Raw genomic sequence first — 13,516 nt, 5'->3', positions numbered from 1 at the left:
CTACTTACTTATACTATACGTTACCAAATTTTATCTTCCTTTAATTAAAAAAGTACCATAAATTAACAATCAATAACCATTACGCAATTCACGACTGCATATCAATTAACTTCGTCTCGAACGTAATCAAAATATCATACGTTAATAAATAAGTTTTTTGAGCATGTCATGCGTTCGGTAGCGTTCTGTTTTGTGTAGTCTGTGCGGTACAACGAGCACCTGTCAAATGAACAATGCTCGCGCGAATAATTTCCATTAACAGTGGATCATCATCACTTATGTAGGAATGGGAGAAAGAGCGAGGCCGCTGCCCGCACCGGCAGTCGCTCCACACGCGCAATTCGACATGGTCAACTGTTCATAATTACCACATTGTCATGAGCGCGAACGAAACGCCGCGCGGAAAAAATCAAAACGTCAACGTTCCCGCGTTTTTCGGAAAGTGAATTTATCGAAACTCGTTTCGTGCCAGTGAATTAACATTTTAACGTGTCGTGAGAGTGAATGTGGTTGCGCAACAGCAGAATTCTACGATGTTGATGGATTTTTATAATTTTGGCAAATTATAGTGTATGCATACTTGGTTGTGCAATGTTGCCCCGGATTTTTAGGTACCATTGGAATAACGGTTACAGAGTCAGATAATGGCGATGAAATTGCGAATCGACTGCTACTTAATTTAAATGATAATTTATACCGATTTAGTGTGTAATATTACTGAGTTATGGCTTGTTTTTCTTATAGATTTCTTTACTGGCTAATGCGATGGCTTAATTAGTTTTTAAGTAGGAAGGCTAAGTGCCAGGTTCTTGGGAAAATGAGTGGAAATCGTCGGAAAAACTTGGGAACTGCGTATCGCTTATGCGCATGCGTAATTGTCACCTTTCATTTAATGCGATCAGACGGTTTGTTGACTTGTTTATTGACCTTTTGACAGGTTATAAAGAAGTTATTGGTACTAGGGATGGGAAAATTTAGTTGATATAGTTGTAAATGTACCTAACACTGGCATCGGATTTTTGGATAGGGAAATAAAATTAGCTATACATATGAAATTATGTTATGAATACTGTTAATACCCACATTCTCACATTCCCTGTATAGGTACTTCCCTACCTGGACATGAAATAGGTACGCATAGCAATGCTGATTATTTATTTAGGACATTATCATACATCTCTTTCTAGCCACCCACACATCAAGATACGCCAAGACAAATGCAATTTTAAAATTAAAGATTTAAAAATGGAATGGAAGACCTTTTTATAGGCCTCTGGGCGGCTGGACAAAATACGTACGTTAACTGACTGAAAATGGTACCATAAATCGTTTATAAAAAGAAGAAAAACGCGCGGTTCGTGTTATCTTGTCATGTTACTGATTTATATGTAATTAAAAGTGACATTTATAGTGACGAATATCTAATAACTTGGTTGCGTGATTTCTTAACAGTTTTATTATTACATTTTCAATGTAGGTACATACTCTTAAATAAGTATTTTCAAAACACGTGTCGCTCGCTACAAATAGGATACTTAACCAGTTTTTAGTTTACAGTGTATAGTGTTTTACACTTTTACGTTTGTCTTCTAGCTTTACTTTTTTGTTTTTTACCTTATGTTTTCTATAGGTATGTACCCAGGCATATTATAGGCCCACTTCTTTATTTGGGAGCAAATTATGGACTACAGTGCGTGTGGCTTATTATCTATCAGAATCTTTTAGTATATCTTTATTCTTTTATCTTTATTTTGATTTAATTGTCTACAATTAAGAGTAATTATAGATGGTCAAGGAAATCTTGTCAGTAGAAAAAGGCGCGAAATTCAAATTTTCTATGAGACGATATCCCTTTGCGCCTACATTTTTCAAATTTGCCGCCTTTTTCTACTGACAAGATCTGCTTGACCAACTTTACCTAACATGTAAAAAACAGCTTGATAGATGAGCAAATAAAAAAAAAATTGACCATAGATAATACCTAGTGCTGCGCTAATCGAACCGCAATCGATAACACTTTCGTTTTTCTTGAATCGATGATAATGACCACATATAGTACTGGCCAGTCACAATTACATAGTAGCCATTATCTCAGAGATAGATGTTTATCAGTATCCTAGCTAGTTATTACGTTCATTTGCATGTCACACGACATAGAAAGTCACTAAACGGTTGGTAAACACGTGTTTTAAATAATATTTTGCTATTAGTTAATAGTGTTAAGTAAAGAAGAAGAAGAAAAGTAAGGAAGCGCTGGTGGCCTAGCGGTAAGCGCGTGCGACTTACAATCCGGAGGTCGCGTGTTCAAACCCCGGCTCGTACCAATGGGTTTTTCGGAACTTACGTACGAAATATCATTTGATATTTATCAGTCGCTTTTCGGTGAATGAAAACATCGTGAGGAAACCGGACTCCCAATAAGGCCTAGTTTCCACTCTGGGTTGGAAGGTCAGATGGCAGTCGCTTTCGTAAAAACTAGTGCCTACGTCAATTTTTGGGATTAGTTGTCAAGCGGACCCAGGCTCCCATGAGCCGTGGCAAAATGCTGGGATAACGCGAGGAAGAAGTTTTAAATAATAAGCTTTAAATAATATTTAGTAAATAATAAGCAATTGTCGTAAATATTGCTATAAATTGAATAAGAGATTTTGAACCGATTAATGTAGTTGTTTCATCTATTTTATTAAATGTAACATACTGATATTTTTATTTAATCTTTATTGCACAAAAGAAAACACATCGTATAAACCTATGAAGCCTTGAAAAGCAGCTTCCTCAAAACGAAAACACTAAAGAAATTAAAACTTACAGTAGACAAGTAAAAAAAAAAGGATAGTTAGGTAACGATAACAATGGCTAATTTTAGGACAAACTGCGAATAAAGATTGTTGGAATCTAATTTACATATTACGACGTAAAGACGTTATCAAAAATAAGCACTTATACATCCTTCCATCCATCTTCATTACAATGCTGTAAGGTGCAAAAAAGCATAAACAATTTTGACAACGACCGTGTGCCTACTCGGTAGCAATAATATACTGGCGAGCTTGAGGCCGGTTCTGCTTTAAACAATTGGATGCTGTTCTGTTCTGACCTCATTTTGATATGACCTTGAGTCAGCGTGCGCCGTTGCACCAATCAGTGAGCCGCGAATACTGGTTGGTCCTCACGAAATCAAATCTGGAGTTGTCTTAAGGGGCCCATTGGTTAACAGTCCGCCGGACGGTATCGTCCTGTCAGTTGTTCGGAACCGTCAAAATTTTGTTCCCTGACAGGCCGATACCGTCCGGCGGACTGTTAATCAGTGGGCCCCTTTAGGGCTGATTTAGACGGCGCGCGAACTCGCATGCCATTTTAGTTACGTTGCGGACTGTTGGTTACGTCCAATTCAACCGACCGATGAAAACCCACAATGTAATGAAACTCACATGCGAGTTCTCGCATCGCCTAAATGAGCCCTCATGAAGCGTCTCGCCCGGACAAAAATGACATAATTTTCATATCAAAATGTAAGTTCGAATTGGCCTCTCGATGACTGAAGGTCGCATCAAAATAGGATCAAAATTGTTAAAAGAGAATCGGTTTCCTTAACAATAATACATTAGCCGAGTTAATTATAATTATGTAACGGAGCAGATTTTTGTAAAAGGGAGAGTTTCTCTCGAGTTAACATAATGTTAATGTGTATTATGTATTCGCGATATTCGTGAGCTGTAGGTGCGAGTTTAAGTAACAATGGATAGTAATGTTTTAAAGAATTGTGTCTTCATCAGCTCACGAAGTTTTTAGTGTCAATCATTTTATTTATTAGAGGTAAATGCTGCCCTCCTTAGCTAAAAGGACGTATTTTCAATGAAAATTGAATGCAAATACCGCTTTTTAGCTTAGGAGGGTTAGACCAAGAAAAGTCTGCAGAGATCTTGATAGCCCAAGTACAAGTGTTATTTTAAACGTCAAACTTCTATTAAATTATGACGTATAAATAACACTTGCACTGCGTGGGCTATAAAAATCACTGCAGACTTTTTTTGGTCTAACTCTAGTAATGTTTCGATGCGGGAAATTTCTGATTGCATTTTTTATGGCAGTATAAAATAAATGTCTACAGAATCTAGGTCGTTCGTCTATTTGCCAGGTTCACCTATTTCACTAAATGCCAGGCAACTGACATTGTATTCATGCAGCGAACGGCCCAGTGTAATTGCGTCATTAAGGGTGGTATTCCATCTGTCCAATGTCATTGCGCCTCACTCTCTCATGCAAAATGTGAGACAAAATACACATTGGACAAAAAAATTGGAGAGGTGGAATACCACCCCGAGGAAAACACGTTAATCAGATGTCATCCCATCAAAAACATAAATGTGAAATGAGAGCCAACTTATCAAGAATTTGCGTCGTTGTTGACTTCGCCGGCAAAAGAATTGAGATCTATATGGGTGCTAAGTTCAATTAGGATTAGATAGGATGTAATTATAGTTCAGAATTTGACTTAGCTACTAAATTAATGATCTCAATTGCTTTATTATGAAAATTGGTAACACTGACAAAGTAGCATTTAAAAATAATTCACAGCAAAATGGCCATGCGTGTACAAAACGCGCCTTCCTACTTAATTATAAATCAATCGAAGCACTTGGAACGCCAGTAGGAAGCTTTTTTACCACCTGTACTGAGCGACAACTAATTGGTATTTTACATTTAATTGTTTACGAACACGATATAACCTAAAAAGGAAAATATAGTTTAAATCTTAAGACAGAACGTCGAAATTTGAGTGTTATAAAATTTGTCTAATTGATTATGAATAGGTACCTATATATTTCTGTAGAACAGCAATCATTAGGTCGTACATAATGTTTTTTTTTTTTATTTCAATTTATGCCGATATTTTAAGTATACAATGACATAATAAAAAAAATTAAAAGTAAAATTTCATTCGTTGTTAGCGTTTAGATCGGCACTTTGACAGATTGAGCCGACGTGATCAATCAACAACAGTTGGTTATCGATTATGTAATCAAAATAAATCGTTTTAATAACTGCCGATAATCGGTGCGATGCTAATATGTAAAGATTTACGATTGAACTGTGCTACTTTCACGGAAAAATCTCACGAAACTGCCTAAAAATCAAATAAAGTTTGCAAATTAAATTAACGACTAACTTTCACGATGTTTTACCACTTTTTGCACCATCATTGATATATTTAAAGTAATTCATGCCTAAATTCAAGCCACATATTTTGACTAAGATGTAGAGTTTGTGAATTTAGGGTTTGTAGAGTTAGAAGCTTGGCTCTGCGGGAGATCTGACAACTTTTTGACAGTACGAGCCATATGGTGCCATCTTGCCAACATTTTACATGAAAATGTTTTTTTTGTGGCATATTTATATCGTATATTAATTCCATATTCCAATATCCATATTATATTTATAAGGCAGGCAAACAGGAACAGTCATCATTCGCTTGTCCTTGCCCCATTCACTTGGCGTCATACCGTGGTCATACCTCTCTGTCGCCCGTCATCTCATCATTCTCTTTTTCACGTTTTAAACGTCTCATATCATAAACAACAACAACAATACTACAATAATAAACAGGAACAGTAAATTAGGTTAAACAGCCATAACTCACCTTTCAGTCGGTCGCATTGGATTCGGACACGATCGCATTTTAAAATCGTTACGCAATCGGATCGCAACGAGAACACTAATCACGTTAACCCCTTCTTTTTAGGTGACTACGATTTTCTGTGCTCTTTCTTAGCAGTGACAGTTAAATAACGAATCTGTGCTTCAATCGACTTTCAATGTGATGCTAATGCTCTTAGCAAATTAAATAAAATTAATGTGATGATGCCAAAAGCGCGTCCTAAAGATGACAATGACAGCTGCAACGCTATCGCCCGCCTGATCAAAGACCTCTGCAGCTGCTCCGAAAACGGAGCCTGGTCCCCCGAAATGACCCCAGATAAAAGAAAAGGGCCCTTTCTTAAAAGCGAACTAACAAACATGTCTGCCATGCGACGGAGAATTATGACTCTAGCCAAAAGAAAACATAGAGATGCTATCCCTGAAACCCCGAAATTAAGCAAAGACAATCATTTAGAAAAAAGTACTGACACGCTCACTTCAAATCTAGTTAACACTACACTAAGCTCCCAAAATAGTACTTTACGAAGGAACATTGACAATTTTCTTTTGTCCCGCCGAATGTTCGCTCTAGAAGAAGACATATATGAAAAACCAATACAAAATAGCTTGAAAAATTCCTCTTGCGGCGAAAACTGGTCGCTTAGCAAAGCGTGGAAAAACAACAACACGGATTTCTTCAATCGATCGCCTACCCTCGATTCTCGTCTAATCGAGCGCAACCGAGGCTACCTGGAACGGATAGATGAGGTGCCTCGTAAGAAGAAAAGAGAGAAAAAGATTAAAGAGCAGCTGCGTTACGATAGGAATATTAAACGTCACATTCGGATACGTGTGATGCTGTCTTTGAGAATGCGACGGTATATGAAGAAGCGTTTAAGGAAGCCTTATATACAGAATACGAACATACCTCCACGTCGGTTTCCCCGTGGAACGTCTCTGACGTCAAGTTTCGGGACTCGGTCATATAAGAGTGTGATGACAGATAAACTGGGGGATGGGGCTGTGGTGTTCGACATTCATGAGGCTCGGAATACGACTATGGAGCTGTGCCACGACTATGAAGATGACCTCGACACGCTGGAGATCGCTTTACGCGCCGGGAATTTTAGGTAAATATTTGGACTGCTAAAGTATACCACCAGTGTCGCTTACGAACGAAACTTTATTATATTTCGGAGACAAGTTTTGGTAGAGCACTGTAACTGTTTGTAAGACAAACTATGATATGTATACCCAATGGTCTCTCTAAACGTCACCGATACTTGCGTGCCATTTGCGGTAGGTACACTGCGATTCAATTCGTTGCTTTTACTTAGCTAGAAATACCTATTAGAGTCTGTGCGGAAAGAGAAGAGTCGTGAAATGTATGGGGCGTAATACATTCCACGATTCTTCTCTTTCCGAACAGACTTTGTATCTACTTTTAAAGGTTTTCGAAAAATTTTATAATTAAGTTAAACATTCATAGACAAAACCACAACTCTAAATCGCATGTTAGTCATACATTAATCATCTTGACACATTTTCCACCACAAACACAAAGTAAAGGTCATATTTAGGCATATTAGTTGGAAATCGGGCGGAAGCGCCTGCGCAGCCAGCCGTGACGTATTGTCGTCACCCTCGCGTTCAATGACATGATCCAAAACGTCATATGACGCTATAAAATTATACCTCTCGCGTCGAATGATGGTCCCTCGCTCTCCTTCTCAGTTCTTTCAAGTCTCTTTTGGTTGGGCTTAATAGGGGATATTACTGCAATGTTCTGCCGCCAGAGTGCAGCACTACCGACTCTAGTAAATTCATAGACTAACTTATACATCCTGTGGCTTAAACTGTTTTTTGACAAGTTTTCACAGACAATAAAATATGACATTACTTACCTTTGACTTTGCCTAATATTCCCTATTGAAGAAATATGCTTTACCGTTTTTTTATTACTTACCTAAATATTTTTTTAAATAAATTAATGTGCTAAACTTCCAATAAACATTTTACGCGAGAGTTACTCCATGTAAATGCCACCATGTTGGTCAGAGAGACCAACATTCGACGCGACAGTATAGATTGATATACGACCTTTTGGCGTAGAATGGTGTTATTGACCACGAATATTGCTCTTATTGCGGTCATATTGGACATATGATGAGTGAATGTGGCTATTCAAAGTGTCGAATATAGGCGTGCAGATCGCTTTTGCCCAAATTAGAAAATAAAGGCACGTGTAAAATAAATAGGTACGATACGTCAATGGGGTCAAAATTCTTTTCGTTGTCTTATTTCTGACCACTCTGTTACGCATTTTGGTCTTTTATCAAATCAATAAATAGTTATTTGTACAACAAGAGATCAAAGTTTGATATTTCTTCGAGTGCTTATTTTGAGTCCCATGCAAGCGAATCTATTATAATTTAGAATCTTGAGCATAGTAAGGGATTCAAAAGCGCACGAGATGTAAATAACTTTGATCTCGTGTAGTACACAAAATTTTTCACCCTAAGCAGTGAGAACACAGAGGGACAGAGATAATAGAACCCAAGTATATCGAACTTGTATTAGACCCCGCATGTTGAAATGACATTTGACTATAAAGGTCACTTGAATGACATTTTGTCTCACTCAGTGAGCAAAATGCGATTTTGCTCACTGAGTGAGACAAAATGACTTAGTGAGCAAAATCGCATTTTGCTCACTGTTTTTAAGAAGCAAAGCCTCTTGCTCGAGCTGCTGAGGTGAAAAAATATTTACTGCTATTGCATGTCTTTCTAGCTGCAGTTTAAAAATCTCTACAGAAAAATTTAAAACCAAAATTCACCCCATACAAAAAGCTCCACTCCGTCACATTTTTTGGGGACGAAAAACAAGACAACGAAAAGATTTTGACCTAATGACATATTTCGGTTTAAACATAATATATTTGGCGATTTAAAGTGTAACTTGAAAAAATCTCTTCATTCATGATTACACGGATAAATTCTATATCTGGTTTAATTTATTGCCTACTGTATACGGTATTGGATTTACACACTGTCTGCCTGATTCGAACTTTAAGATACGTCAATTAATAGATCTAGAAACAAGTGTCAAATGTGACGTTTCTTCAAACAAAAACATCAGTTTTGACACTGACACATCTAATCCATAATATCGTTTCTAGATCTATTAATTGACGTATCTTAAAGTTCGAATCGTGAAAGAATCGTTTTATTTTCGTGTATGTTCAAGTTTCATAATTTTCATAAACTACAGAATCGAATTACACTATTTACTGGCAAGTTCAAAGCACGCGATGCTATGTGCGCAATCATTGATGAGTCGTGATTATAAGTAGTTGACATAGTATTGAGTTGCGTTGCAAATGACCTCTTCTGGCTTAATTTGTGTAATAATTTCTTCCACTGTTTTACGATATAGGTACCAACGAGAATTTAGACTAGAGGAATATATTATATATGTAGAGTAGCTCGCTCGAAAAGATGGCTGTATACCTTTGGCCTATCGTCGAGTAGATGTCGATATTTTTTGACATGACATTTAACACATATCAGTGAAAAACTAAGGATCAAAGTTAAATGGCGTTCTAAAAGTGTTAATCATTTGTGTCGAAAGATGGCAGTAAATGTACTGACTACATAATTTACTTTGACAATATTCCTCTATTTCAAATTCTCTTTCGATATACCATAGGTGAGTGCACTACTCAGAAATATGGAGGCGTGCAATATGGCCATATTGGAATTCGGCAAAATATTAAAATATGTATGTAATAAAAAAATCTCATTTTCAACCAATTAGCTGAGGGCCTAGCTAATTGAAGGGATGTTTACAAAAACAACATAACTGACTAGACTGGTTGACACGTGAAACGATTAACAATGTTCTTAAAAAAGTGTCAACCGCTCTAAGCAGTTATGTTGTTTTTGTAAACATCCCTTCAATTGGTTGTAAATGTTGATTCTATTATAATGTTATAGTAAGTGTTCTACCACTAGAATAGAAACAGGTGTCGATTTCGGAAAATGAAGGCGTGCATAATGACCACACGTACGCCACACAGTCGCCGTCAGATATATCGGAGCGGCCAAGGTGTTCACAATGTCTGAACACGCACTCTATTGCCTTGACAATAGAGGCGTGTTTAGATATTTGTGAGCGCCTTGATCGCTCCGATATATCTGATGGCTACTGTACATGCATTAAATTGCCAAATATTAAGAAAATAAACAAACATTCTTATTTTCAACCTAATTGGAATCTAGCTTTTATGGTTGATTCTCGCGAGGCGCGAGGAGTGAGTTTACGACTATGGACCATTAATTTACAGTCAATTACTTTGTAATTATAATTAAACAACAGTTCATTACGACCTACATCTATATAGGTACTTACCTACCATAATAATATAACGCACTGACCATACCGTTCGGCCAGACTACGGTACTGACAACTTTATCTTAAGATTGCCTCTCGATCTTTCAATGAATATTGAGTCTTTATACAATATGATTTAAGTCTATTTTTTAATGGAATAGACTCGCGAATTTTATTACAGATCGAGATAAAGATGTATTTTCATTTGAAATTCAATTGATCTTAATTAACAAAGCAGTTTTATGGGTTATGTTGAAGTTATGTTTGTATTAGAATAAATATTTTTTTTATTTAATTATATTTCAAGAAAACATTGAGACATAATTTATACAACAGTTACGGTGCTTTTACATTATTGTATTTTATTTCAAATATTATATTTTCCTATTACCTAACAATATGTTTCTAATATTTAATTTAAAACCATAGCTCACCCTTCGTTAGTTGGTTATAAAATTAAACTCCATACATTAAAGTCTATGGTTATTGAACCTATGGGGCCCAATACATTCCACGACTCTTCTCCTTCCGCACAGACTCTACTTACTTAACTGTCCAAAAGTGTAAAATATTATTTTTGAAATATTTCTGTTTTTCTCACTAGTTATTGCTAAATTCACAATGAAAATACAAAAATAGTTGTTGCAACAAATTCAAATTAAATTTGCTTAATAACTTGAGCGAATTTTATTGGTAATTTAAAATTACCGTATAAATTACTAATTTATACGGTATTCTTTATATTGTGAAATTGTGACAATATACGAAGGTGACTTGCGGGCTCAGCACGGTTCCATTTTTATCGACTATCACTATGCGCGTCCCTTTCGCACTTACATACTTGTTAGAACGTGACAGGCATGGTGACAAGGGATAAAAACGCGACCGTGCTAAGCCGCATGGTGACGTTGACGACCAGTTTTCTTATACCTAGTTATTTTTACACGAATTGTTTGACAACTATTTGCACTGATTCATATTTCATATTCAAAATGACTGTTATTATAAGACGAAAGTGAAAACGCCTTTTTATACAAACGTAGTCCTCATTTTTTTCTCTGGATATTAACATTATAGGAAATATTTTGGCACAAGTTTTTGTGTATCAACCACAGCTATGCCCTTACGTTTGATTTTTTTGAGGATAGGAGTTAAGAAAAAAAAAGGAGTTATGAGCATTTAAAAATTTGTATGAAATCTGATTTGCGCTCCAAATTTTTAGATTTTTACCTTAATCAAAAAATCTAATAAAGTCAAACGTAATGGGCATAGCTATGGTTAATATACATCCAATAATGTAAATATATTTTCCATAATGTCAATATCCAGAGAGGAAAATGGGAGAAAAACCACTTTAAGCTTTGGCGACATATGTACCATTGCAAAATAATTGATTGATCATTAAACAACACAAGTATCTAAAGGTTTCCAATTTTATTCTAAAAATGGCTTGTGATATTTCCCAGCGTGTAGCGCCATCTACCGTCAAGTAGCGGAAGTAAGTGGAAACATACCTTGCAACAGTCGAGTCGCCGTGTTAGTTCGTTGCTTCAAGCATAGATGGCGCTAAACTTAAAAATTGTTAAATGCGCGTTGATGTTCTTTACTCGTCGTAGAGGTAGTCGTATTCTTATTCACTTCGTGGTTTTTTACAGCGTTGTATCACTGCGCTACTTCTGTTTGTCATATTGTAAAAATTATACACGATTATTTTGCAAATACATACCTATAGTCATGTGTGATTATAGCTAAACCAATGATCTAAGATAGTGGTTCTAAACCGGTGGTCCGAAAGGTTCGGCAAATTTATAAATACGAGCCGTTCGGTTTCATACTGCACTGGTATTGCGGCGCGACATTACCGCTGCCGACTGCATTGCGGCCGCAAATGTCTAAATCAAATAGGACAACCCTCTATTGACGTTATTCACTGTATGTTCATTTAACATACATGTACATATGTATATTTCGCAGTGGTCCTTGACAAAAAAATCGATTGGTTAAAAGTCAAGAAACACTAATCTAAACAATATCTTTGTTTCCAGGAGCGGTCGCCTAGCTGTCGAGGGCTGGTGGTGCGGTCGCGCGATGCCGCACGCGCATGGGCGCGCCAACAATGGTGCGCTCGCGCTCCACTACGCGGCGGCGCGAGGATGTTTAGACTGCGTGCGTCTGCTGGCTAACACCACGCCTGATGTCTCGTAAGTATACTCTTTTATAATTAGATTGATCCACTGCATTCACTTTGTTGACGATCCAAGACTTTAACAAAATTCCGAATCTTGCGTGAGGACAGCGACTAATGTAAGTTTGATTGCGTCCGTTTGCAAACCAAAAAAATATGTCTCGACTGCGTGCGTCTGCTGGCTAATACCACGCTTGACGTCTCGAAAGTACACATCATCTTTAAGTATTTAAGTTAATAAAATCCAATATAATAATAATAATATGTTTCCGTTGCCGGGCGTCACACCGTCAACAACTCCTGAGGATGCCTCGTAGAGAGGCGAAACCCGTGTCGAGGATTATTCTTTTGGTGGTGGTTTGTTATATTTATTTGCGTATTTATTTTTGCGGTTCAGGGTGGGAATATTAATTGCATGTAAAATTACGCAAGTAAGTATAACGGGTTAGCACTGATTGACTAGCACGTTATCTATTCGCGGATTAGCAAAGTAATATTTTCGTTTTAATTAATATGGATTTCCGCAAAGTAACGCCTGATTCTATTTACTATTTAATAAAATGCCTTTAACAAATCAAGTAAGTTAAATTTTCTTAAACGCTTGCGTGAGGATAGTGCCTATTGTATCTTTGATTGCGTCAGTTTACAAATAAAAATCTCATTGAACAAATACACTTTTACTTGAGAACAGCTCCTATTATAACCTCTATAGCGTCCTCTTACATACCAATACCGTGGCAATTATAATAACCGTAAGGGCCGGTACAGACGGACTGCAACTTGTATGGGAACTGCAAGTCGAAGTAGCAGTTGGCGTGCAGTCGGCGTACAGTTCCCATACAAATTGCAGTCGGGTTGCAGTCCGTCTGTATCGGCCCTAAGCAAGACAGCTTTATAGCGTCCTGTCTAGTCATAAATACAACTGTAAAAATATTCAATAGTTACATAGACTATAAAACTATACAACATATTTAACGGATCTGACGGATACATCTGTACGTAGGGTTACTACTAGTAACTTACTAGATGTCAGGAATTTTGGCCGTTTGTCAGGAATGCGGCTGGAATACGAAAATGTCAGGAATTTTAGTGAATTAGCAGACTTTTGTATTATGTACATTATTCAAATGTATTTGTGTCTGGTAACCCTAGCTTTGTCTATCTCTAGCTATTGCAACACGCTACAATGCTCGTACCAGTGCCTGTTCTTTCTTATGGCGGAAATATAATTAGAAGTTTAATCTTCCATGGAGATAAATCTTTACATCAGTATAACTAGAGTGTGATGTGATGTGTTGT

At 36.9% G+C, this 13,516-nt stretch overlaps 3 protein-coding genes across 3 annotated transcripts in view; all 3 read left to right on the top strand.

Moving 5' to 3' along the window:
* Positions 1-13,516, top strand: part of LOC134797449 (espin) — a 97,593-nt gene that overhangs the window by 8,781 nt on the left and 75,296 nt on the right. Inside the window, exon 2 of the mRNA XM_063769690.1 lies at positions 12,078-12,233. Coding sequence (XP_063625760.1) covers positions 12,078-12,233 — 156 coding nt within the window. The remainder of the gene's footprint in view (positions 1-12,077; positions 12,234-13,516) is intronic.
* Positions 1-13,516, top strand: part of LOC134797425 (26S proteasome regulatory subunit 7) — a 155,486-nt gene that overhangs the window by 121,332 nt on the left and 20,638 nt on the right. The window lies entirely within an intron of this gene.
* LOC134797438 (uncharacterized) lies at positions 5,653-6,778 on the top strand. Its single transcript, XM_063769678.1, has one exon. It carries the CDS (start codon positions 5,860-5,862, stop codon positions 6,772-6,774), a length of 915 nt encoding a protein of 304 aa, XP_063625748.1. The 5' UTR covers positions 5,653-5,859; the 3' UTR covers positions 6,775-6,778.

Source organism: Cydia splendana, chromosome 15, assembly GCF_910591565.1.
Source record: "Cydia splendana chromosome 15, ilCydSple1.2, whole genome shotgun sequence".
Taxonomy (NCBI): domain Eukaryota; kingdom Metazoa; phylum Arthropoda; class Insecta; order Lepidoptera; family Tortricidae; genus Cydia; species Cydia splendana.
This window is presented reverse-complemented; position numbering and strand designations above follow the sequence as displayed.